Source organism: Misgurnus anguillicaudatus, chromosome 8 (assembly GCF_027580225.2).
Source record: "Misgurnus anguillicaudatus chromosome 8, ASM2758022v2, whole genome shotgun sequence".
Classification (NCBI taxonomy): Eukaryota; Metazoa; Chordata; class Actinopteri; order Cypriniformes; family Cobitidae; genus Misgurnus; species Misgurnus anguillicaudatus.
This window is the reverse complement of record NC_073344.2, coordinates 9240559-9263889: the sequence shown is the minus strand read 5'-3', so window position 1 is coordinate 9263889 and position 23331 is coordinate 9240559. Positions and strand designations below refer to the sequence as shown.

At 37.1% G+C, this 23331-nt stretch overlaps 1 protein-coding gene across 6 annotated transcripts in view; it reads left to right on the top strand.

The window, feature by feature from the left end:
• Positions 1 to 23331, top strand: part of mast2 (microtubule associated serine/threonine kinase 2) — a 187256-nt gene that overhangs the window by 127560 nt on the left and 36365 nt on the right. Inside the window, exon 2 of one of the 6 annotated variants that reach the window (XM_073870259.1) lies at positions 2980 to 3150. The exons of 4 other annotated variants lie outside the window; for them this stretch is intronic. In XM_073870259.1, coding sequence (XP_073726360.1) covers positions 2980 to 3150 — 171 coding nt within the window. Of the gene's footprint in view, positions 1 to 2979; positions 3151 to 11355; positions 11572 to 23331 lie in introns of those variants that run through there. One more of the 6 variants, XM_073870260.1, reaches the window with a different exon arrangement.

Here is a 23331-nt window from a genome sequence, read left to right as displayed (position 1 = left end):
TCCCCAGGAGCAGGGTTGAAGACCTTTTTTTAAGTGCACAGAAGATTAATTTGATGAATGATGGCGCACAAAACGACCACGTACCACATTCAAACTTGGGTCCCTTGTGAGGACTTGGACCAAAATACAACTGGAATGTGGCAGTTACATGACATTTGTGAAAATAAAGCATTTCAGTTACTGACTAATAACCTTTTCATTGCAATTAAAGTAAAATTACAGAACCTAAACATAATAGCCTGATAAAAATGCTTGTTAGTGTCAGATGCACTTTTAGGGCTTTGCATCTAAACTGCTCATATATAATTATTGCTGGTTAACTTATGTGATCCTGGACCACCAAACCATAAAACCAAAAGTTGCACAGGTATATTTGTAGCAATAGCCAGCAATACATTTTAGGGGTCGTTCACAAGTCGCGCCTAAAACTAGCGCGCACAAAAGACGTGATATGTGAATCACCTCTTATGGGTCAAAAAATCATAAGTATTTTAAAGACTCAAAGTCTGTAAATTAACTCTCCTTAGCATTGCATTGCGAGCAAATCTTTCAAACCTGGTAAGTAGCATCACATTTCTGGCCAATCACAACGTACAGATTAGCTGGCCAATCAGGGACACGGAGCTTTTCAAATCAATGAATTTTGTACAAAATCACTGTTTTAGGAAGAGAGTAACATCTGGAGCTACAACATTTTTCATGTTCGAACAAACTTTCCGAAACTTGTAAGAACCCTGGCGAAGTCCATACGGCACAAAAATACTGTGTCATACGTCCAACTATTTTTTTTCTCTTTGCCTATTTTTAGCATTGGAATCCAACTCTTAAACCAATTAGAATGCATGAAATTAAGGACTTAAAGGATTAGTCCATTTTCTTAAAAGAAAAATACAGATAATTTACTCACCACCATGTCATCCAAAATGTTGATGTCTTTCTTTGTTCAGTCGAGAAGAAATTATGTTTTTTTGAGGGAAACATTGCAGGATTTTTCTTGTTTTGATGGACTTTAATAGACACCGGCATTTGATGCTTAACTCAACACTTAACAGTTTTTTTCAACGGAGTTTCAAAGGACTATAAACAATCCCAAACGATGCATAAGGGTCTTATCTAGCGAAACAATTGTCATTTTTGACAAGAAAAATAAAAAATATGCTCTTTTAAACCACAACTTTTCGTCTAGGTCCGGTCCAGCTCGACCTAACGTAAATGCGTAGTGACGTAGGGAGGTCACGTGTTACATATATAAAACGCACATTTGCGGACCATTTTAAACAATAAACTGACACAAAGACATTAATTAGTATCAGTTGACATACAACAATGTAGGAACGGTCCTCTTTCAAGACGCTTGTAAACACTGGGGCGGAGTTTTGCGTTCGTCCTCTCTGACCTCTTGACGTCATGACGTATTGCGTGGGGTCAGCTGGCGCATCACGACCGGATCTACATGACGAGAAGTTGTGCTTTGGAGGTGTATATTTGTTGTTTTTCTTGTCAAGGATGACAATCGTTTTGCTGGGTGGGACCCTTGTGCCTCGTTTGGGATTGTTTGTGGTCCTTTGAAGCTCCGTTGGAAAAAACTGTTAAGTGTTAATTATTAAATGTTGGGGTCTATTAAAGTCCATTAAAATTTAAAAAATCCTGCAATGTTTTCCTCAAAAAACATAATTTCTTCTCGACTGAACAAAGAAAGACATCAACATTTTGGATGACATGGTGGTGAGTAAATTATCTGGATTATTCTTTTAAGAAAATGGACTAATCCTTTAGGGACTTTATTTGGACAACTTTAAAGGCAATTTTCTCAATATTTTTATTTTTTTGCACCCTAAGTTTCCAGATTTTCAAATAGTTTCCAGATATTGTTCTATCCTAACACGCTATACAACAATGGAAAGCTCATTCATACAGCTTTCCGATAATGTATGTCTCAATAAAAAATGTACCCTTATGACTGGTTTTATGGTCCAGGGTCACATATTTACTGTATCCAGCTAGCAATATATTTGTTACAGTTATTTTATTGCCACATAAAAATATTCCCTTGTATCATTCTAGAAAAAAGTTTTATGCATTACAGCAAATAAAATCTGTACTATTAAATTAAGGTATAAAATTAAACTACAAACTAGGGAATGACTGGTGTGCCATTGCATTGCCACACATGTAAACCTTTGTCAGATGCTAAATAAAATTTATGCAGCCCTCAGCATTAGTAGTTTTGAAACATATTTTTTTATTTTTGTCAGCATTTACTTTTATTTTGTTACTCTCTTGGGGTAAATAAACTTTTACAGCAAAGATGAGGACTAATAAAATAATCAAAGTCATTAATTAAACCAATCAGTCCATTGCCGTACATAGCAGAATAAAAGCACTTGGGGATGATGATACAACTGACATTTACAGTTGAGACATATCACGGTGGTAATGAAATGATCTTCATCACCCATCAGTGTGTGCTTTGATTTATACAGTACGTAAACAGAAAACAATATTGTAAATCTCCCTACTTGAAAACTGCTTGAAAGTTGCCTGGAACAAAGGTAAGGAAAGTCTGACAGAACTGTCATCCAGCCCGAGTGCCAACTCGCTTTAGTGTGCCCAGTGTTTTCGTTTGTCCATCTGTGCGCAGTACTGCCTGTCACCAACATCTCTGAAGTATTCCAGGGTAACCGACTGTCAAACAGCTCAAACAGGATCTTGTTTTTTCACGTTTACTCACACCTGCACTCATGTCTTACTAGAGCTTATTCTTGAAGGCAGGAACAGTTAAAGTGTGGACATAAATCGAAGTGGAAACATCGACTTTGTCATACTGTGCTATTGACGTGGTCATGTTTATAAACCGTAGGTCATACTAGCTTTCCATGCACTTCACACGCACACACAAGGACAAACACTCAAAACCTTTTTTTTTTTATTCATTCATATTGCTCCTTGCTTTCTTCTCCTGCCATGTTCATTTAAAAGAATCTGGCCAGCTGCTCAGTACCGTTGTCATGGCAACAGCAGCCTACTGCATCATCTCCTCTCTCCTACCTCCTGCTCACCCTCTGCTCTCTTCCTTCCGTCCCCTGGTGGACACGAGGGTCCCGCCTCTGCCCCTGTGCTTTCCCCTAGCACCAACCCATTCTTCTGGAGGTAAGGTTAAGATATGCTCTAACCTTTCTCACCCACGGCATGCTTGAACTCTGCTGTGCATCTGAAGCTCTTCTGAAGTCTCATTTTTGTGGGGTGTAGTGGATACCTGAGAGTTGCTAGTTTGGTCATGGGTACATTTGAGCCATAAGCCCTCATTTTTTTTTTTGCACACTTGAGCAGGGGGGTTTGCCCATGTAATAAATTTACCAATACAGCAGTTTGTGGCAGTTTATGGCAGTTTGTATCTATTATACAAAGTATAAGTAATTCAGGGGTCGGGCTTAAGTCTTGCTTCTTTTTAATATTTGTAAGTTTTTGTTTGATCACACTGTATGAAATAAAGGGGACATTTCACAAGACTTTTTTTAAGATGTCAAATAAATGGTGTCCCAAGATTATGTGAAGCTCAAAATACCATATAGATAGATGTTAAAATAGCCACTTTGTAGGTGTGAGCAAAAATTTGAAGTTTTTGGATGTGTCTCTTTAAATGCAAATAAGCTGATCTCTACACTAAATGGCAGTGCAGTGTTTGAATAGTGCAGATTAAGGGCGGTATTATTATAATAAGATCCCCTTGTGACATCACAAGGGGAGACAAAATTCAATGAGCTATGTTTTCACATGCTTGCAGAGAAAGGTGTACCAAAGTGACTTGGTTTTTCTTTTCAACATTTTCTAGGTTGATACAAGCACTGGGCACCCAATTATAGCACTTAAACATGAAAAAAGTCTTTCATATATCATGAAAAATATTTTCATGGTATATCCCCTTTACAAATTGCCACCTTGTAAAATGGTTTTCTGGTAAGATCGGCTTGAAATTTACTTTTATTAATTTGAATAAATACCCTTTGCTTGGTAATAGGAATGGTTTTAGTTGTGAATACCATGATTTTTAATGATAATTTGTATAACGCTCAGTACATCCGGATGATATATTTTCGAATATGCTTATAGTAATTTTGCATGCGTTTTAAAATTAAGCAACATTGTTATAATTGTGGTAAATTTAATGCATGTTTTTAAAGGCCATACATTTTTTTTGTGATCCCGTTTCTCATGACTCAAAGGTGCAATGTGGGACTTTTAGCGGCATCTAGCCGGTTAGACTGTGAATTTCAACGAGTCCAGTTGGCTCAGTCCACAGCTCACCCCTCTTTTTCGAAAAGCATAGTAAAGGCAATATTAGCTGCCACATGACAAACACGTCAACATCGAGACAGTAGTAACAAAACACGATCTATAAAACACGATCTATAGACTGTTTCAGCAGTAACAACATAAAACAAAGGCTTTGTAGATCACACATAACTTCCGGTAAACTCTACTAAGAATCAATAACAACAAAGTCCTTTTAGAGTAGTTTATTTCTGATAACAAGCAAAATAAATAAGTAGATTACCTTAGTGCATATTTCATAGCAAAAGCATATAAAAAAAGACACTGAGCTAACGTTGCTGTGTAAAATGTGTACTACAATGTATGCAATGTTTATTACAAACTGGCTGCCAAACCTCCCTTCACATAGCATTGATCCATGATTGCCATCTCCCCTTGTCTTTAGGAAACCTAAACATTTATTTTTGACAAGGTATTCGTTCCAGAGTTCATTTTAGCCACTAGTCAGATCATTAAACAAACAGAAACCGGAAGTAAAGTTCCGAACAGACGTGTATTGGGACATTCCGATGAAATTATCTATAGGGCATTTTGTCCGTTTCGGGCTACTGATGGCACAAAAGAGGACCCGCAGTGTATGCAGGTAAAACGGCTCATTCTAAGGCAATAACGATTAAATAATGATAATAAAGTTAATTTGTATGGTCTTTATACACCACTAATGATGTAGTTATGTACAGTATATTATATTGCATTTCTGTCAAGAGTCCTTCTAAAAGTTCCACATTGCACCTTTAAATGTTTGTCACAAAAATGTGAGATGAAATCTCATAATTTCTGAGAATTAATTTCTGAGATTTTAGATTATAGTAGTTGATGTATGTAACAGAGATGATCAGCTGTAATGATTCAATGAGTCATTTGCGTTATTACATCACAAAAGTCTTAGCTTGGCTGTTCTTAAATTGTAATATTCTAGTTTAAAAAATACATTTATTTTCTAGAGGAATTTAAGCTAAATCATCAGCCTCTTTGTGCAGATAATTCTGTGAAACTTAATGTCATAAATCTTTGATATGGTTTGTAACCCGCTACCATGCGTTGTGAGTACCTACACGTGTGTCGAGTGCCTGTAGAATAGTATGAGAGTCATTCTGCATGAAGACGCATGAGATTGAACAGTACTGCACTATGAGCTGCTTTGGAATGTCAGAACACCAATGTTCTGTCCCATTTGGCTATAAGTGTGCGTGCGTGCGTGCGTGCGTGTGTGTGTGTGTGTTCACTTCGATCCCTGTCTGATCCCTTGTTTGATGTCTCAAATTGCTGTGCACAGCTTGGTCTCAGATGTTCTTCTACTTGTTGGTTAAGTATATTTGTCTTTGCAATGTATGAGCACAATGTCTACATGTTTTATGCATTGTAGGGGTTAAAAGATAAACAACACGGCTAATGGAATGCGTGTGTGTGTGTCATTTAGAGAGACCTTGCATTTACATCCTGAGGAAATCAGTTTTATTCATGCTCATCTATTATCTGGGTTGCTGGTGATCTGTCCATCCTTTATTGATTTTGATCGCAATAATAGCAAATATGTTCAAAATGATTTTTCTCTCATGTGAAGTCTCATTTCCCCTGTGTATTGACTTGAGGCGCCAGACGCCTTTTTCTATTTCTAATTATTGTTATCTTAGAAGCAGAATGGGTGTTTTTTGTAGTTCCCCGCAGGTTTAAACCAACAGAGAAGCTGTAGGAAATCAAGTCTTAAACCCTTTCAGAGCTGCAGGTATCAGAGCTCAAATCAACAGGGTGTCCAAGGAGAGGCAGGGAGCTTTTTGTGCCCTTTCTACACTCAGTAGTGATTTTTCAATATTCTTAAACTCAATTTTTGTTAGTTCCTTCCTATTTTGTCTTCCTGAATCTCCTGTTTGTTATGTCTGGACTTTGAGTTTCATCGTTGTGTTTTGTTTATCTACTGACCTACTGTATTGCAGACCAGGAAATAAAATTTGCCATAATTTAGTTAGAATGAGACAGGTCCTGCATGTGAATTTACCCTAGAAATGTTTTTTATAGGTAAAACATATTTTACAGAGTGTGAAAATTAATACAGGATATAGAATTTATATTGGTATCAATATTTATAAAATCTTAAAACAACTCAGACAATATGAAATAAAGTTGGGCTTAAATTTTTTTTCATATTCCAGAAGCCGTTTCACTCGGATATACACTCACCTAAAGGATTATTAGGAACACCATACTAATACTGTGTTTTCACCCCCTTTCCCCTTCAGAACTGCCTTAACTCTACGTGGCATTGATTCAACAAGGTGCTGAAGCATTCTTTAGTAATGTTGGCCTATATTGATAGGATAGCATCTTGCAGTTGATGGAGATTTGTGAGATGCACATCTAGGACACGAAGCTCCAGTTCGACCACACCCCAAAGATGCTCTATTGGGTTGAGATCTGGTGACTGTGGGGGCCATTTTAGTACAGTAAATTCATTGTCATGTTCAAGAAACCAATTTGAAATGATTCGAGCTTTGTGACATGGTGCATTATCCTGCTGCAAGTAGCCATCAGAGTATGGGTACATGGTGGTTATAAAGGGATTGACATGGTCAGAAACAATGCTCAAGTAGGCCGTGGCATTTAAACGATGCCCAATTGGCACTAAGCGGCCTACAGTGTGCCAAGAAAACATCCCCCACATCATTACACCACGACCACCACCCTGCACAGTGGTAACAAGGCATGATGGATCCATGTTCTCATTCTGTTTATGCCAAATTCTGACTCTACCATCTGAATATCTCAACATAAATCGAGACTCATCAGATCAGGCAACATTTTTCCAGTCTTCAACTGTCCAAGTTTGGTGAGCTTGTGCAAATTCTAGCCCCTTTTTTCTATTTGTAGTGGAGATTATTGGTACAAGGTGGGGTCTTCTGCTGTTGTAGCCCATCCGCCTCAAGGTTGTGCGTGTTGTTGCTTCACAAATGCTTTGCTGCATACCTCGGTTGTAACGAGTGGTTATTTCAGTCAAAGTTGCTTTTCTATCAGCTTGAATCAGTCGGCCCATTCTCCTCTGACCTCTAGCATCAACAAGGCATTTTCACCCACAGGACTGCTGCATACTGGATGTTTTCCCTTTTCACACCATTCTTTGTAAACCCTAGAAATGGTTGTGTGTGAAAATCCCAGTAACTGAGCAGATTGTGAAATACTCAGACCAACCACATGCCACACTCAAAATTGCTTAAATCACCTTTCTTTCCCATTCTGACATTCAGTTTGGAGTTCAGGAGATTGTCTTGACCAGGACCACACCCCTAAATGCATTGAAGCAACTGCCATGTTATTGGTTGATTAGATAATTAGATTAATGAGAAATTGAACAGGTGTTCATATCAATCCTTAAGGTGAGTGTACGTCACAACAGTAAAATAAAGACAATCGCTACCTTTTTTTCATGGCAACTTTAAGTTTCAAATCAAATTTTAAATCCCTGCCTCTCTACCTTTTTATTCCCAATCTGTTCACACATCCATATCCTTTCAGCACTGACCACACTATTAAGAAATCCTGAGATTTCCTGCGGTTATGTTTGTTTGGTGAATATAAATGTGTGCGGTATTGGGTGGAGGTGTTTTCTCTCTATAGCTGTTTGTTCTTTGATGTGTGTCGAGAGCGATTGAGCACCTGGTGTAGGTTAGCTGAAGGTGAAACAGTGCTGCCATGCCTGTCTGCATCTAAAACTCTTCACACATATGCACAAACATCCCTGTCTGTTTCTATCTTTTTGATTTTCTATTCTTTATTATTTCCTCCTTGACTCGTTGGAATAATATTGGAGGAGAATTTTTGAATGATACAGATAGAAAAATATCTCTTATTTTGTCCCCGCACCAGTTGACTTGAGCAGAATATTTCAACATTTATGTGTGTGTGCACTTTAATCCCCTGTCATTCTGTCACTTTCTCCAGAGGCGATATATTGAATGGTCTTGTCAAATTCAGACAGTTCTGGCTGACAGATCGTCCAGCATTAAAATGTATTACTATCTCTCCATTTTTTTGGGGGGGGGACCAGTTGTTGCAGTTTATCATCCATTGGTAGTCTATAGGATTCTCATTTTGCAGACCTACAGTATCTTTCTGCATACCGTAGAGATACTTCAAAACTATGCTTTTAAAATATACTAATTGGTGGATTGTAGTGATGTGCACGAATGGTCGAATATTCGATCTGCAATACTAATTCGTATATAAAAAATGTGGTGTTGTTTTTTCCACCAGCTCACGTGTTATTTATACCTCCGCTACAGTGCTTTATGAGAGATTTGTTCGCTTCCTGTTATATAGCCGAATTTATTTTGTTAATACAGAGCTAAAAAAGACAGACATGCTGAACGAAACAAAACTGAAAGCATTTATTATAAGAGGTGCTCTGTGGAAAATGAACCGGATCTGCAGATGGCAGCTTGACAGCAATAGCTCCGTCTTTGTGAAGTGTTGTTAAATTAAGCTGGTAACTTTGCACAGTCAGCAATAAGGTATCAAGTCAGCTTGCGTTATTTGTAAAATAATGTTAAATTCAGATATTCTTGTTCGATCCATCTCCATACTTCTTATCGGATAGTCACGGAGCAGAGTTTCCTTCGCAGCTGGCGTTATTGTAGAATGAAGAACTTTCACCAAAGCAGATAGGCTAAATATGGTTGTCATTATTCTCAAATGTCTAATAAATAAAGAAGATATTCATATGTCGACTGTGGAATCTGTTATGGTGCCTATGTTTTTCGTTCAGGCCAGGCTCTTACTTGGCATTTCGAGTCGGTTTACACGACAATAGCTTACTTTGTGTCAAGTCCTTAATCTTTAAACTTCCCTTGGGGTGTAATATTTGGAATAATAATATTATAATATATTTCTTTTTTTAATATATATATATATATATATTACAATAATAGTGATAGCAATGATACAGTTTTGAGCTAAAATAGGATAATAAAGATAAGCCGTAGTGAGACAATGGTAATGGAAGAGAAAAACAACAGTCGGAAGCCACAGTCAGAAGTGTGTCTATGATACAGCAATACACGCAAACCCTTTATATTTACATTTATACCTTGAGAAACATCTGGAGCACTTGTGCCAAAGCATCAAAGACCATGAGTTTGTCATACAAAGAAGTGTTTGTAAAAGAAATAAAACATAATAATAATAATATAAAAAATTATAGTATCAGTGTAGATCCCACTACTCCCCAGGAAGTACATTTATGGTAGAGAAATAGGATAGCAAGGATTGCCAGACATATGAGAATTTATTGGAGCGTCTAATTGAATATTTAATCTTTTCCAAATGCAGGTATAGCATCAGATCCTGAAGCCAGTGCGATGCTTTAGGTGGTATTGTGGATTTCCAATGTAATAACACCCGTCTGCAAGCCAGTAAGGATGGGAAAAAAATAATATTTAGTTGTCTCTAGATCAGATTCGATTCATCAGTTGGAGCACCAAATATAGCAAGTTCAGCACATGGCTTCAGTTGTATATTACATATTTAAAAGAGTGTATCAAATATGGTTGACCAGTAAGTGGTAGGACACGTCCAAAACATGTGAGTCAGATCAGCCTCTCCAGTGTGGCATCTTACACGAGTTTTATCAAAAGTAGGATCAAATGAAGCAATTCTTGCCCTGCTTAGGTGTACACGATGCAAAACTTTAAACTCTACTGTATAAGACGCAATCGGGCACATAATATAATTTCTGTACGATCAAACAGTACTGAATTTGTACTAAAGGCTGACACCAAGGATTTATACTCTGTCTTTGCTCTTTGTGGGGTTTTAGTGACATTTTTCTGCAGGCTATTTTTAAAATTGTTGTGGATATTTTCTAATTATAAGCCTTCTGTGAAATTGTGACAAAATTAAAAATACCTTATAAAATACTTCATATGCATCATATAAAAATGAATATTTAATGAGCTAAAATATTCTGTTCAATTCAGTTTTATTTATATAGCGCTTTTCACAATTGTTAATTGTTTCAAAGCAGCTTTACATTAATAGATGTAGGAAAAGCATAGAAAAGCGAGCGTAGTAATAATGTAACGTATACAGTAAAGTAGTAAGTTAAGGTGCGGACTCTCCAGGGGATGAAAAAACCCCTAGGAGTAAAAAACCCTCCTGGCTAGTCCAGAGGGAAAACTCCTAGGAGGAGAAAAACCCCTGAGAGTTATATATATATATATATATATATGAGTTATAGTACTATCGGGGTATGTGAACGGGTAAGCGAATTAAACTGGTTCCGCCGGTGGACACTGGGCAGGCATCGGCTGGGCATCTCGTTGAAGGACGGTCAGTAGATCAGTGGTGTGATGACCTTCACAGCAACAGGAACTGGGTCTGTTTGTCTCATTGTCCTCGGGGTCGAGGATGAGACAGGGAGACAAAAACAGAGTTCTATTAGCGTAGGGGCCGTTCGCATGTAATGCAAGTGTCATACATTATAGTGGTTTAAGTCAGCTCGGTTCCAGACAGGCTAACTATTGCGGCATAAGTATATTACCCAGATGAGTTATGTAAGTGCTTTGTTCTAGACAAACTAACTATTGCGGGATAAGTACATTTGCTGGACATTTTATGTGAATGCTTTGTTAAAGAAGAATGTCTTAATATTATATTACCAAAAAAGTTCCCCTTCCTAGTGGATTCCCCAAACAACTAAATGAATGCCCAGTCATAAGGAAGTTATCTTTTGCATGGGAAAATTTGGGAAATTATGGGCAATTGTAAAAACAGGAGTGTTTCAAGAATTGGGGGGGTTCACATACAGACTGACCAACAGTTGAAGCACACAGCATGCTTAACCTTATCAGAACTTACTTGGGTAAACTGGTCAACCTCACTAATCACCTTGTTTGCCAAAGTGACCAATTCATTTATGTACGTATTAGAGGGAATGGTAGATTGGAGATTGGGTGGTAGAGAGAGAGAGAGAGAGAGAGAGAGAAAGCACAAGCACATGACAGCTTCTCACACTAGCTCTAGCAATGTCACAGGTTGCCGACAGTAACAGTACTAAGGACATCATCCTTGTCCATGCTATCAGAGAAAGCACAATTGCTTAGCCAGATGTTCTTTGTTCTCCCATGCTTTTCTGCATTTGATCTCTGGATGACAGCTATGTTAGAGCACCAATATCATGTCTGACTCATTCTGGACCGTGCTTTCCAATTTCTCCCTGCCGGAAAGAAGCATGCTCCGTCGTTCCAAGAGGTACTGCATCTCTGATCTTTATGCATCTGTTTTTTCTCTCCCACTGTTTCTCTTGTGGTAGTCAGATAATTCGATATTTTCAGTCATGTGAGCTGTAATTGATGGCATGCTGCAAACGGACTTGAGGTTTTCATTGTGCATGTGTGTGTACTCTAAGTGAGTTTGTGATTTAATTTTTTGTACTGATGTCTGTGCATGTTCCAAATTGTGTTGTTCACATGCTCAATATGCACCGCGTGCAATGCTCATATCTTTCAGTCAGTATGTATCAAATCCTTTCTTTAGCCAGGGGTGCAATTTATGACGTTGCTAGACATGTATACATGCAAACAGATGATTAAGTTTAGTCTTCTCAGACTAGTGACAAAAATGTGCAACACTCACATAATGTAGATAGAGAGCTGCAGATGCACAGAGATAGTGTCTGTAATCAGTCTACATCCTTCTCTGCGTATGGTTATCCTGTAGCCCAAAAAGACAGATGAGGGATGGGCACGGTACTTGCATAGCAACAGAGCTGAGATTGTAGAGTGATTTGCCTCTTTGCACTCTTTGGTTTTAAGATAGTGTCATTCACACAGTGATGCTAAATGCCTAAATCATTATGTGGTCGTGAGGTTGCAGCATTGTGCTGTATGTCATGTTTCCATAAGACAAATGGCACTGTTATTTTTGCTCAAACTAAGTTACAAGTTTGTGTTGTATAAAATGTATAACTGTTAATGTATTTCTCAAATTTTGACTGAATGTGCCCGGGTGCTTCTCATTTCTTATGTGTGCATCCTCGTTTTGTTAGCTCCCAATCTTAGGATGTGAGGAAGGTTGCAAGGTTGGAAAGAAAAGACCTTACACACTATTTAAAGTTAATTGTAAAAATTGTAAACCATGAAAATAAAGTCAAACGCATACTGAAGTTAAACTTCATAGCCACACTACATTAAAATGAGACATTCTTAAAGGGGTCATAGCAAGTGCTATAATTGGGTCCCCAGTGCTTCTATCAACCTAGAACAGTGGTTCTCCTTTTCCGCGTGCGGCTGCGTCTCCCCTTGTGTACGGTGCATTCCTTTGCGGCCCCCCAAAGAAAATTTATGACAAAAACTGTTCTAAAATTTATTTTTTAATTAAACACAACATATTAAGTTATACAAAGTAGTGCTGTTGATTAGTAGCCTTATTTTTTATTAGGTTTAATTACACAGAGTTCATGATTAATAAATGTATTTTATAAAATGTCATAAAACTGGGGCCCCCCTCGCACCATCTGGGGGCCCGGACCCCAGTTTGAGAACTACTGACCTAGAAAACGTAAAAATATCAACCTAGTAACTTTGTTTGAGTAAGCCATTTTCTGCAAGCATGTGAAAAATTAAGTTGTTCAGATTTTGCATGTTTTGTGAGGTAGGTAGCAAAGCAAATTGCAATAATACCGCCCCTTAATCTGCACTATCCAACCACGACACTGCCATTTAGTGCAGACAGAAAGAGAGAGAGAACAAATAATTGAGTTTCAATTACCATAAACCACCATCATTGTGTCAGTGTTTGCATTGCATCAGCTCATTTGCATTTTAAAGGACACACCCAAAAATGGCACACTTTTGCTCAGGCCTACAATGTGGCAATTTTAACATGCTATAATAAATTATCTGTGAGGTAATTTAAGCTAAAACTTTACATAAACACTCTGGGGACACCAAAGATTTATTTTACAACTTATAAAAATCTCATAATATGACCCCTTTAAAAATGCTCTAAAATGAATATGTTTCTATATTTCCAATATTAACTATACCGTCTGAAATTAGTCTACATTTACAACAACTTAATGGTGAATATTTGTTTAAATATGATTTGAAGAAGTTACAATGTAAATTAGGAGGAGAATTTATGCATAATCTGGTTTAGTCGATAAAACACCTGTGTATCCTTGCTCACGACTCCTCAGGAACATCCTTATTCTTCGTTCCTCACCTTTGCATGGTACAGTTAAAGAATTGTGTCCTACAAGATGGCTTACCTTGATCAGTTTCCGGGTCACGGGCTGGAGGATGAAGTAGTGCGAGTTTGAAGTTACAACTATAAACTGACTATATTCAAGCAGCTGTGATTGCACATTTCATGATAATGCACCAAGTTCCTACATAGCTTAAAGGCGGGGTGCATGATCTCTGAAAACCAATGTTGATTTTTGAAATTACCTAAACAAACATGCCCCTACCCCAATAGAATCTGGACCTTCTTTTGATAGACCCGCCCCACACATACGCAACCCAGGCAACGATGTCGGTAGGTAGACACGTCCCTTACTGCTGATTGGCTACAAGTGTGTTTTGGTACTCTGCCCGACTCCCTTTTCAAAAGTGTTTTTCAAAAATCATGCACCCCGCCTTTAACAGCCACAAACAGCTTATAGTTACCATAGAAAGGATATTTTGTGTTCATTCCTATATTAGTAATTATAACTGTATATTAAACATTGGTGATTTTCATAAATTAGTTTAAAAAAAAGCGATATGCCGCTCAAGGGCAGGCTCATTGTTTATTGTGTTTAAATCACTATAATACTTTGGTGCTGTTGACTATAATACATTGGCGGACCAGCAAAAGCAGGTCCTTTATATAAATAAAATTCCCTATCTTAACAATCTTAAACTTTTCGTTGTGGACGTTGCAGGTCTGTATGTGTGCAAGTCCTTCTGGTTCTGCAGCCGCTTTACAATTTATAATGGTCTAAATTTCTACCTGCAGTATATTGAACTGAGTTCAAACCTCCTTGACCCCCCATCCTTTTAATGACCCACCTTCCTTTATGAGCAGATGAGGGTTCTGCATTATTAATATGGCATAGATTTGTGTGTTGTGTGTCTCCACACCCCCTGTGAAAACACCACCTGTTGCAGTCACTTTTTGATCTGAACCTACTTTGCATTCATGCATGCCCACATACCAATAAAATCATAGTAAAAGAGATGTCTGTCTGTGTAAGAGTATTTGTTATTATTCCTGAAACGTCACTATAGTAGTGGTATTTTTTTAAAGGGATAGTTCTCACAAAAATAAAAAATCTGTAATCCTTTACTGACTCTTATGTGGTTACAAACCAGTATACATTTTTTTGTTCTGATGAACACAAAGGAAGATATTTTGAGGAATGTTTGTAACCAAACCGACTTTTATAGTAGGAAGAATGAACACTATGAAAGTAAATGGGGCGTTGGTTTGTTAAAATTCCTCAAAATATTTTCTGGTTCATCAGAACAAAGAAATGTATACAGGTGTGTAAAAACATGAGAGTGAATAAATGATGACAGAATTTTCATTTTTATGTGAACTATTCCTTTAACTGTTAACCTGCTTGCTAAAAGAGTCTTTTAGATCTCACTCAGTGCTCTGTAGGTGTGCGTGCGCGCACGTGTGTGTGTGTGTGTGTGTGTCTCTCCTGCCACGTTCTCTGGGGTGATGCTGAACCAGCTTTTCGCAGTCTTAACACCATGTCAACTAGCATCACGTCAACATCCCACACAAATCCACTAAGAAATTTCCCAAAGGCGTTCTTATTTTAGAGGTGATCTGCATGACATGTCACAAAGTAAACTTACTGTATAGCAATGTAAACGCAGGCAAAACTTGCGTGCATGTGTGAAAGCCTGTGTCTCTAGCTCAGAGACACAGGCTTCCCCCCAGCATTTTCATTACAGTCACTTCACAGGACACTATAATGTGTGTGTGCGTTTGTAGAAAACCTCCCTTTGAAACTCTCATGAAACATTTAAAAGGACCGATTCAAAAACATTTAGCCGGTTTGATTGTTCTCTTCCCTGATGATATAAAACAAGCAATTGATTTTCTCATTTTCATCTTTCTCTGCTCTGTTGAAACTCAATATAACCACTTAGTCTGTAGAAAGTCTTAGTGACCACATTTGGGTAGCTCTTAATCATTGATTCATTGAGCAGTGATGTAATGGTTACGGTTTGTCTTAATTTGAATTTCTATATACTAAAAGCTACAGGCAATGCAAAACACAAGTGTGACTTTTTTAAGATGTAAAATAAATCTTTGGTGTCTCCAGAGTACGTATGTGAAGTTTTAGCTCAAAATACCATAGATAATTTATTATACTGTGTTAAAATTTCTACTTTGTAGGTGTGAGCAAAAATGTGCCATTTTGGGTGGGTCCATTTAAATGCAAATGTGCTGATCCCTGCACTAAATGGCAGTGCCGTTGTTGGTATTATCCCCTTCTGACATCAGAGGTGGAGCCAAATTTCAATGACCTATTTTTTCACATGCTTGCAGAGAATGGTTTACTAAAACTAAGTTACTGGGTTGATCTTTTTACATTTTCTAGGTTGATAACAGCACTGGAGACCCAATTATAGCACTTAAACATGGAAAAAGTCCGATTTTCATGATATGTCCTCTTTAAAAATAAGTTTACTGTTGTTAATATAGAGAACAGGTGTGCACAATATTGATAGCTCTTTGATTACAGAAAGAAGGCTTGTCTTTATAACTCAAGGCGGGAGCAATTTGGGCTCATTATTGACTAAACAATCCGTAATTGGCTTTCTGACTATAGCGTTGACCCTGTCTGACCGGTTTGCATCCTTTGAAACCACTGCTTCCTTTGTTTTAGCGTATGGCTGCCAAACATTACTGTAAATCAGGTTAAGTCAATTACAAAAGAGCCAATGCATTTTGGCGCTATCTTGATAACATATGCTTAAGGATAAATAATCTTCTCTGCATGAATTTCTGTTCGCAGTCATGCCATCCACTTTTCACTATGTGGACTTGCAGAGCTCATGGGGAGATCAAAAAGACATGAACTTTTCAATTCCCTTTGATATTAAAATGTTTAATAGATGGATTACTGTACATAGCTCCTTATTAGGGCTGGGGAAAAAATAGATTTTTCGAATAATCTAATTACTAGTCTTCTCCACCAAATGTCACCCTCTTTTTTGCCCTGCGCAATGTTACCAAGGAGCGAGAGGCGAGCCTGTCATTCATTCATTCATTGCTTAAAATAGCGGTTTCAGGTGCTTCGTCGACGTTGATGCCACCTTCACATAAAAACTCAGAGGTATGGAAGCGTTTTAGATTTCGCAAGCAAGACAACGACGATAGTGTTGTGGCTTTTAATTTCTTTTTATTAATAACCCACTTGTAAACTTCCGTATAATCGAGAATCGAAATCGAATTGATTTGGTAGCATGTAAATCGAAATCGAATCGATCTGGAACATCTGAATCTATACCCAGCCCTAGTCCTCATGGTATAATATTTTACCCCAAAAGGGTAAACATTTCAGTGTTGTATACACATAAAGATGCAAAAATTAACCTTTGAGGGCACCATCCCAGTGACAGAAAAGTTTTGTATATAGTGTATTTTGTATACAGTTTTGTATAAATGTGTAAAATAGTGGTTTAGTGAAATATTATTATTATAATTTTCCATAAATATTGATGACTCTAGATGATGCTTATTGTTATGTTTGATGTACACTACCATTTAAATGTTTTTCACTTAAATGTTTCTAATGATCCTAAAAATGTTAAATCTGAAGGTGTTTCCCTAAATCTTTGGAAAAAAACTTATAAAAATATTACAAATTACAAATATTTTTGAATGACTTTGACTGAATAAAGAAGATGGTGAGAACACAAGAAGTTGCTTAATAAAATGCCAAAGATATATTTTTTATAAATTTTTAGACAAAGGGTGACTACGCTGAAGATGTTAAAATATAGTTTTGATATGTTTTGGATGCTAGTCCTAACATAATTGTGTACTTTAAAACTATTATTACTATTCTAAAATGTGTAAATATATAACTAATCAATCAAATAATTGTTATAAAACTTTTAAATGGTAGTGTATTTTAGGATTTCGGCTTTGCCAGACTTAAAATAAATCTCTTAACCTCAATGTATTTATTTATTTTCTAATTATTTCTTTTCAACCTATCCACCGTGTTGAGTTGGGTGGAGCACCAGGCTAGCAGGTGTCTGCATCTAATTGCAGTGTTCAGTATTAATAGTCTTCTTACATCTGTTCATGGTAATTACACCGTTCAGCTCATGGCATTTGGCAGCGTGAGTTCTAGACCGAAAAACTGCTGTTTCCTCAGGCCACAAAGTGGATAATCGTTTGACACCCTGAAAAGCAAAAATGACTCTGGAAATTTCCACTTTGTTGTAGCTTTCTTTGATTATGCATGTTAGTGTGTGCATTTCTATGCAAGGGTTTATCTTTGATGGATGTCAATGTACTGTGGATATACAGTAGGTGTAGTGACATTTAAGAGCAAAAGTCTCTCTATATTTGTTATAACATTAGAAGGCACATTTGTGACATCGCATTTGCAATATCACAAAGGATTTCCAGTCATAACACTAGCCTGATGATTCACCTGTCTCCACGTCTCTGTACAAAATGACTATGCAGATGCACGTGGGCAGCTGTTCACGTGTGCTTCCTGTTCTACTATCTACTTTAATAATTGCTTTGACTAAAAAAATATTCTGTTGCTCATAGCAAAGCTAAACAGATCTTCTGTAATTTTCCAGGACATTTTTGTGAATGAAGTGTCTGAGTGATTGAAAAGAGTAATAATCTCTCACAATCACAAACAAATATATATACTCAAAAGCAGTCAGTAATAATTTAATGTGAACCAATTTATCTTTTATCCTTACGATTTGAGTGTCTTCTTTAAGGCTGTTTCACTGGAGTATTTGTGCTTTTGTGTCTAAACTTGAAAATGTAATCCAGGATAAATTAGTGTAGCAGTAGATTTTCAGTGGTCTTTACCAAGACTTAATAAAAACATGCAAAAGGATTTGACATTTACATGAACACAGTACAAGCTTTTGAACAAGATTGCTGGTACATGATCAATAAATATCTATGCTTCATTTTCACCGTTTTTCAATATTTTATTATGTTCTTACCTCAACTTAGATGAATTAAAGGATTAGTCAATTTTCTTAAAAGAAAAATCCAGATAATTTACTCACCACCATGTCATCCAAAATGTTGATGTCTTTCTTTGTTCAGTCGAGAAGAAATGTTGTTTTTTGAGGAAAACATTGCAGGATTTTTCTCATTTTAATGGACTTTAATAGAGCCCAACATTTAATACTTAAATCAACACTTAACAGGTTTTTTCAACGGAGTTTCAAATGACTATAAACGATCCCAAACGAGGCATAAGGGTCTTGTCTAGCAAAGCGATTGTCATTTTTGACAGGAAAAATAAATATGCACTTTTAAACCACAATTTCTCATCTAGGTCTGTTCCTGTGATACACCAGCGTGACCTAACGTAAATGCGTAGTGACGTAGAGAGGTCACGTGTTACATATATGAAACGCACATTTGCGGACCATTTTAAACAATAAACTGACACAAAGACATTCATTCGTATCATTCCACATACAACAACGTTGGAACAGTCCTCTTTCTCAACACTTGTAAACACTGGGGTGTAGTTTCGGGTTCGTCCTCTGTGACCTCTTGACGTCATGACGTATTGCGTGAGGTTGCGCTGGCGCGTCATGACCGGACCTGGACGAGGGGTTGTGGTTTGGAAGTGCATGTTTTTATTTTTCTTGTCAAAAATGACAATCGTTTTGCTAGATAAGACCCTTATGCCTCGTTTGGGATCGTTTATAGTCCTTTGAAACTCCGTTGAAAAAAACTGTTAAGTGTTGAGTTAAGTATTAAGTGTTGGGCTCTATTAAAGTCCATTAAAATAAGAAAAATCCTGCAATGTTTTAAAAAAAACATAATTTCTTCTCGACTGAACAAAGAAAGACATCAACATTTTGGATGACATGGGGGTGAGTAAATTATCTGGATTTTTATAAGAAAGTATAGTAATCCTTTAATTGTATCCAAATCTAAACAAACTCTATAACATCATTCAACAGCACAAAACAAATCTAGTCACACTTAAATGAGTTCAATTTGAAGCTTAATAAATTCAAACAAACTCAAATGAACCCAGACGACAATGTAAACAAGCAGGTTTGCTCGCAAATAAAATTGACATTTCTTTGTGTTTAGAAGTCATTGGGAAGCAATTCTCTACCCCAATTACTGTAATTAAGGGATAAATTTCCTTTCACACCCGTGAACCCTTCACAGCTGCTCATGTTATTAACATGTAAATTGTACTAGGGCTTTTTGCTGCAATGTGCCCCCTCCTAGTTTTTCAATGAAGGAATGATGTTTTAATGAGTATGTGTGGCTCTATCCATCGACTGTGCACCTTCTGGAATTTAACATTTAAGCCAAATGTGTGTTAAGTTTTCTTTCTTTTTGTCAATTTATGTCAACATGAATGCACCTATTTCCCTTTTTAGCAGGGATTCGAATAACCGTTCTTGGTCTCATGTCAGGTTGTGTTCTGTTGTGTTAAGCTGACATGGCAGCTGTGTTTGTGGGTGATTTCTAAGACAAATGTCACCTTGGACACAAAACCATGACTTTTCTTCAAAACTTAATTTGGATATATTTAAAGGTGATTTTCTTCAATTCCACATTTTCCAATAGTTTTAAAAAATTACCTTTATGACTGGTTTTGTGGTCCAGGGTCACAAATATGTGCGAAAACGCTATCAGGTTTGTGTGTCTACCATGGTGGAAGGCTAAACATCAAGTCACCTTGATTGGCGAAGTACTGTATGCGCAGTAATCCGTGTAAAGTAACTGATTCTAAAGACCGTAAGATGTATACCTTGAAACAGGATTTCTTTCACACATATTTACAAGACTCGGAGTATCTTTACAGAAGCTGTGGTTTATTGAGCCATTGTAGACTTGTTAATATTGCAGATGTAATTGCCGAGTACTGCTAACACAGACAGACTGCTCAATGAGTTCTCATTGCAGTCAGAGCTTTGTTGTAAAGGGTAAATAGATGCAGTGTAGTCTCCCTTTGTGAGTACTGTAGGATGTGAGCAATTCCAGCATTATTGATGTGACATTTTCAACCAAAAATGTAAACATAATTTCTCAGATAATGTATTTATTACCAATATATTAAACCTATATTTCCCTTAACCCCTGATGATAGAGTCCAGACGTCAGAAAAATATCACTCTGTACTCATGTTTTTTATTTTATAATAGAAAATGTACATGTATTATGGATGTGACAAAAAAGGACAAAAACGTTTTTGGGAGACAAATACTTTGTAGGAATTCTGCAAATTAAAATGTGCAAGCAACTTTAATAAAAATGTAGAAGGGATGGCGCTTCTAATAACAAATAATATTTATTTTAGTTTTTTGTAATTTTGTTTGGATGTTTATAAGGAAGAAACTTTAGCGATATGACATTTCTCTGTTATGAATAAGAATTTGGAAAATAATTTGAAAAAATGAACAGAGACCTTGCACTGGTATTTAAAGGAAAACTCCTGACTTCGGAAGTTTGAGGGAGAGAGGGGAGTTCACAGGAGTGAAGATGTTACTGCGTGCCAAGGTCGAAGTGCTGCAAACTAAGTGCTCTTCCGCCATACAATATAGTTCTCATTTTTTATCCTCTTTTATTTTTAAATCGCCACATTTATTTTGTGCCACCAATACTTTTTTGTGTAACTACTCGTGTAACAGCCTTTAAATAGGGACGACATGGAAGTGTTTGGTGGCTTCTAAATTCATCCCTGTTTGGAATGGGGCTAGGCTAAATGCTAACACATTCACGACGGGTTGTGTAAAGATTAAGTAAACGCATTAAAAAAAGATAGGTATTTATTAATTTGTTGATGTAAGTTGATGTAAGAATATAGTAAAATATTGATAAACGGTGGTGTTTTCCTTTAAGCCACTAAATATTGACATCTGAGATTATCAGTATCTTATATAGTCTTTATTTTTCATGATAAGGTTGTGTGATGTTTTTAATACAGTATCTTTAAGTGTAAAGTGCAGATTTCTGTCAAACAAAACTGGTATCAATGATAAACTGTTCGTAAAAGGCAGTAAAAGTAAATAAGTAAGTATGTAGGAAAAATAAAGTTTTATTTAGGAGATGATTGATTTTAATACTTGCAATTCCCTTTTTTTGTTATTTTATGTTTGCTTTCTTGCCAACAAATTTTTTCTCACATTTGTTACTTTGTGTAAGTGCTCACTTTTGATCGTAACTGTTATATGCACTTTATGGTCAGCATAAGCGTGGCATATAGTAGCACAAAAAGTTCTGATCTTTCATTCAGCTAACATCTTTCTCCAAAGGATGCCTCATTTTAAGCGAGCGCCAGAAGAAATCTTTTCTTATCAGCCGCTTCAGACGAAAGGCCTTTCTTTAAGTATTAATGTGCCACTGTTAGCTCGTGAGTCATCGATTTTCTCCCGCGTTCTCTCTTTTCTTCTTTCTCCCACCCCTCGCTCTCCTTTTTTCTCTCTCCATCTCTCCCGCTGTGACTGTACTTGCTTCTAAACCTCCATTACACACACTTGAGTGATGGCTGAACTGGGAAAATGGTGCAGGTCTCTGTTTGCAATAGTTATTTTTCTTGTTTGGACCGAGATCCATTCGTGCAATTGTCCAGAAAATTACCAAGCACTTTTAATGTCATTATCGCGGTCCGAAAAGAACAAGGCCATCCACTGACAGCTCTCCAGCAATGCGTGATGTCTCATGTCGTTCACAGCTGGTTTCTGCTTTCTGGTCACTTGGCAGTCGTATTTTTGTGTGTGTGTCAATATTCTGCTCACATTGAATAAAGGAGCACTCATCCCTTACTGCCTGTTACCGTTTGAAAGCTTGTTCTAAAGTCTGATCATCTTCTATCTGCACTGGAGCGGTAGGCAATATTGTTGTAGCTGGAGGTCTCAAGGTTCATTTGAGCTGAGCTCTGAGCTGTAGGTGGCCATTTTCACCCTGTCAGCTCTAGCTGGAAGCTTTTAGCATTTAAGCCAGAGAGAGAGAGAGAAGACATATTACTGTGCTCTTTCAAACTTGTAAAATGAGGCAGGCTTGTGTGACCTGAATAAGAAAGTGACAGTTTGGACTACACTGCTATTTAGAGTTAGAGTATGCCTACTCTACCTTCAAGTACTGTACAACTACTGACAAGCTATAATCTTTCTGAATGGGCATGCATTTGGATTTGATACTGTATATTTTAGTATATTTTTAGATTTGGTTTAATCTACCAAAAAGCCTTCTTTAGAAATACTTTGGCACTTTAAAGGGACACTCCACTTTATTTGAAAATATGCCCATTTTCCAGCTCCTGTAGAGTTAAAATGAGATTTTTACAGTTTTGGAATCCATTCAGGTGATCCCTGGGTCTGGCGCTACCTCTTTTAGCATAGCTTAGCACAATCCATTGAATCTAATTAGACCATTAGCATCGCACTAAAAAATAACTAAAGGGTTTCAATATTTTTCCTATTTAAAACTTGGCTGCAGCAGGCGAAATAGTCCCCTGCTATTGAAAGTTACTAAGGGGACTATTTTCGGGCACTGCATAATATCATTGCGCCTCCTGCAGCCATGTTACAGCAGCAAAGTCCTTGATTATTACGCCAGAATGAGAGTATAGTTCCTAGCCGTATCTGCCTATAAAATCACAACTTTTAATTTGCTGTCTGTGTTATTACACGATGTCACTACATTAGAGTCAAGTTTTAAATAGGAAAAATATCCAAATTCTTTGGTTATTTTTAGCGCAATGCTAATGGTCTAATCAGATTCAATAGATTGTGCTAAGCTATTCTAAAAGTGCTA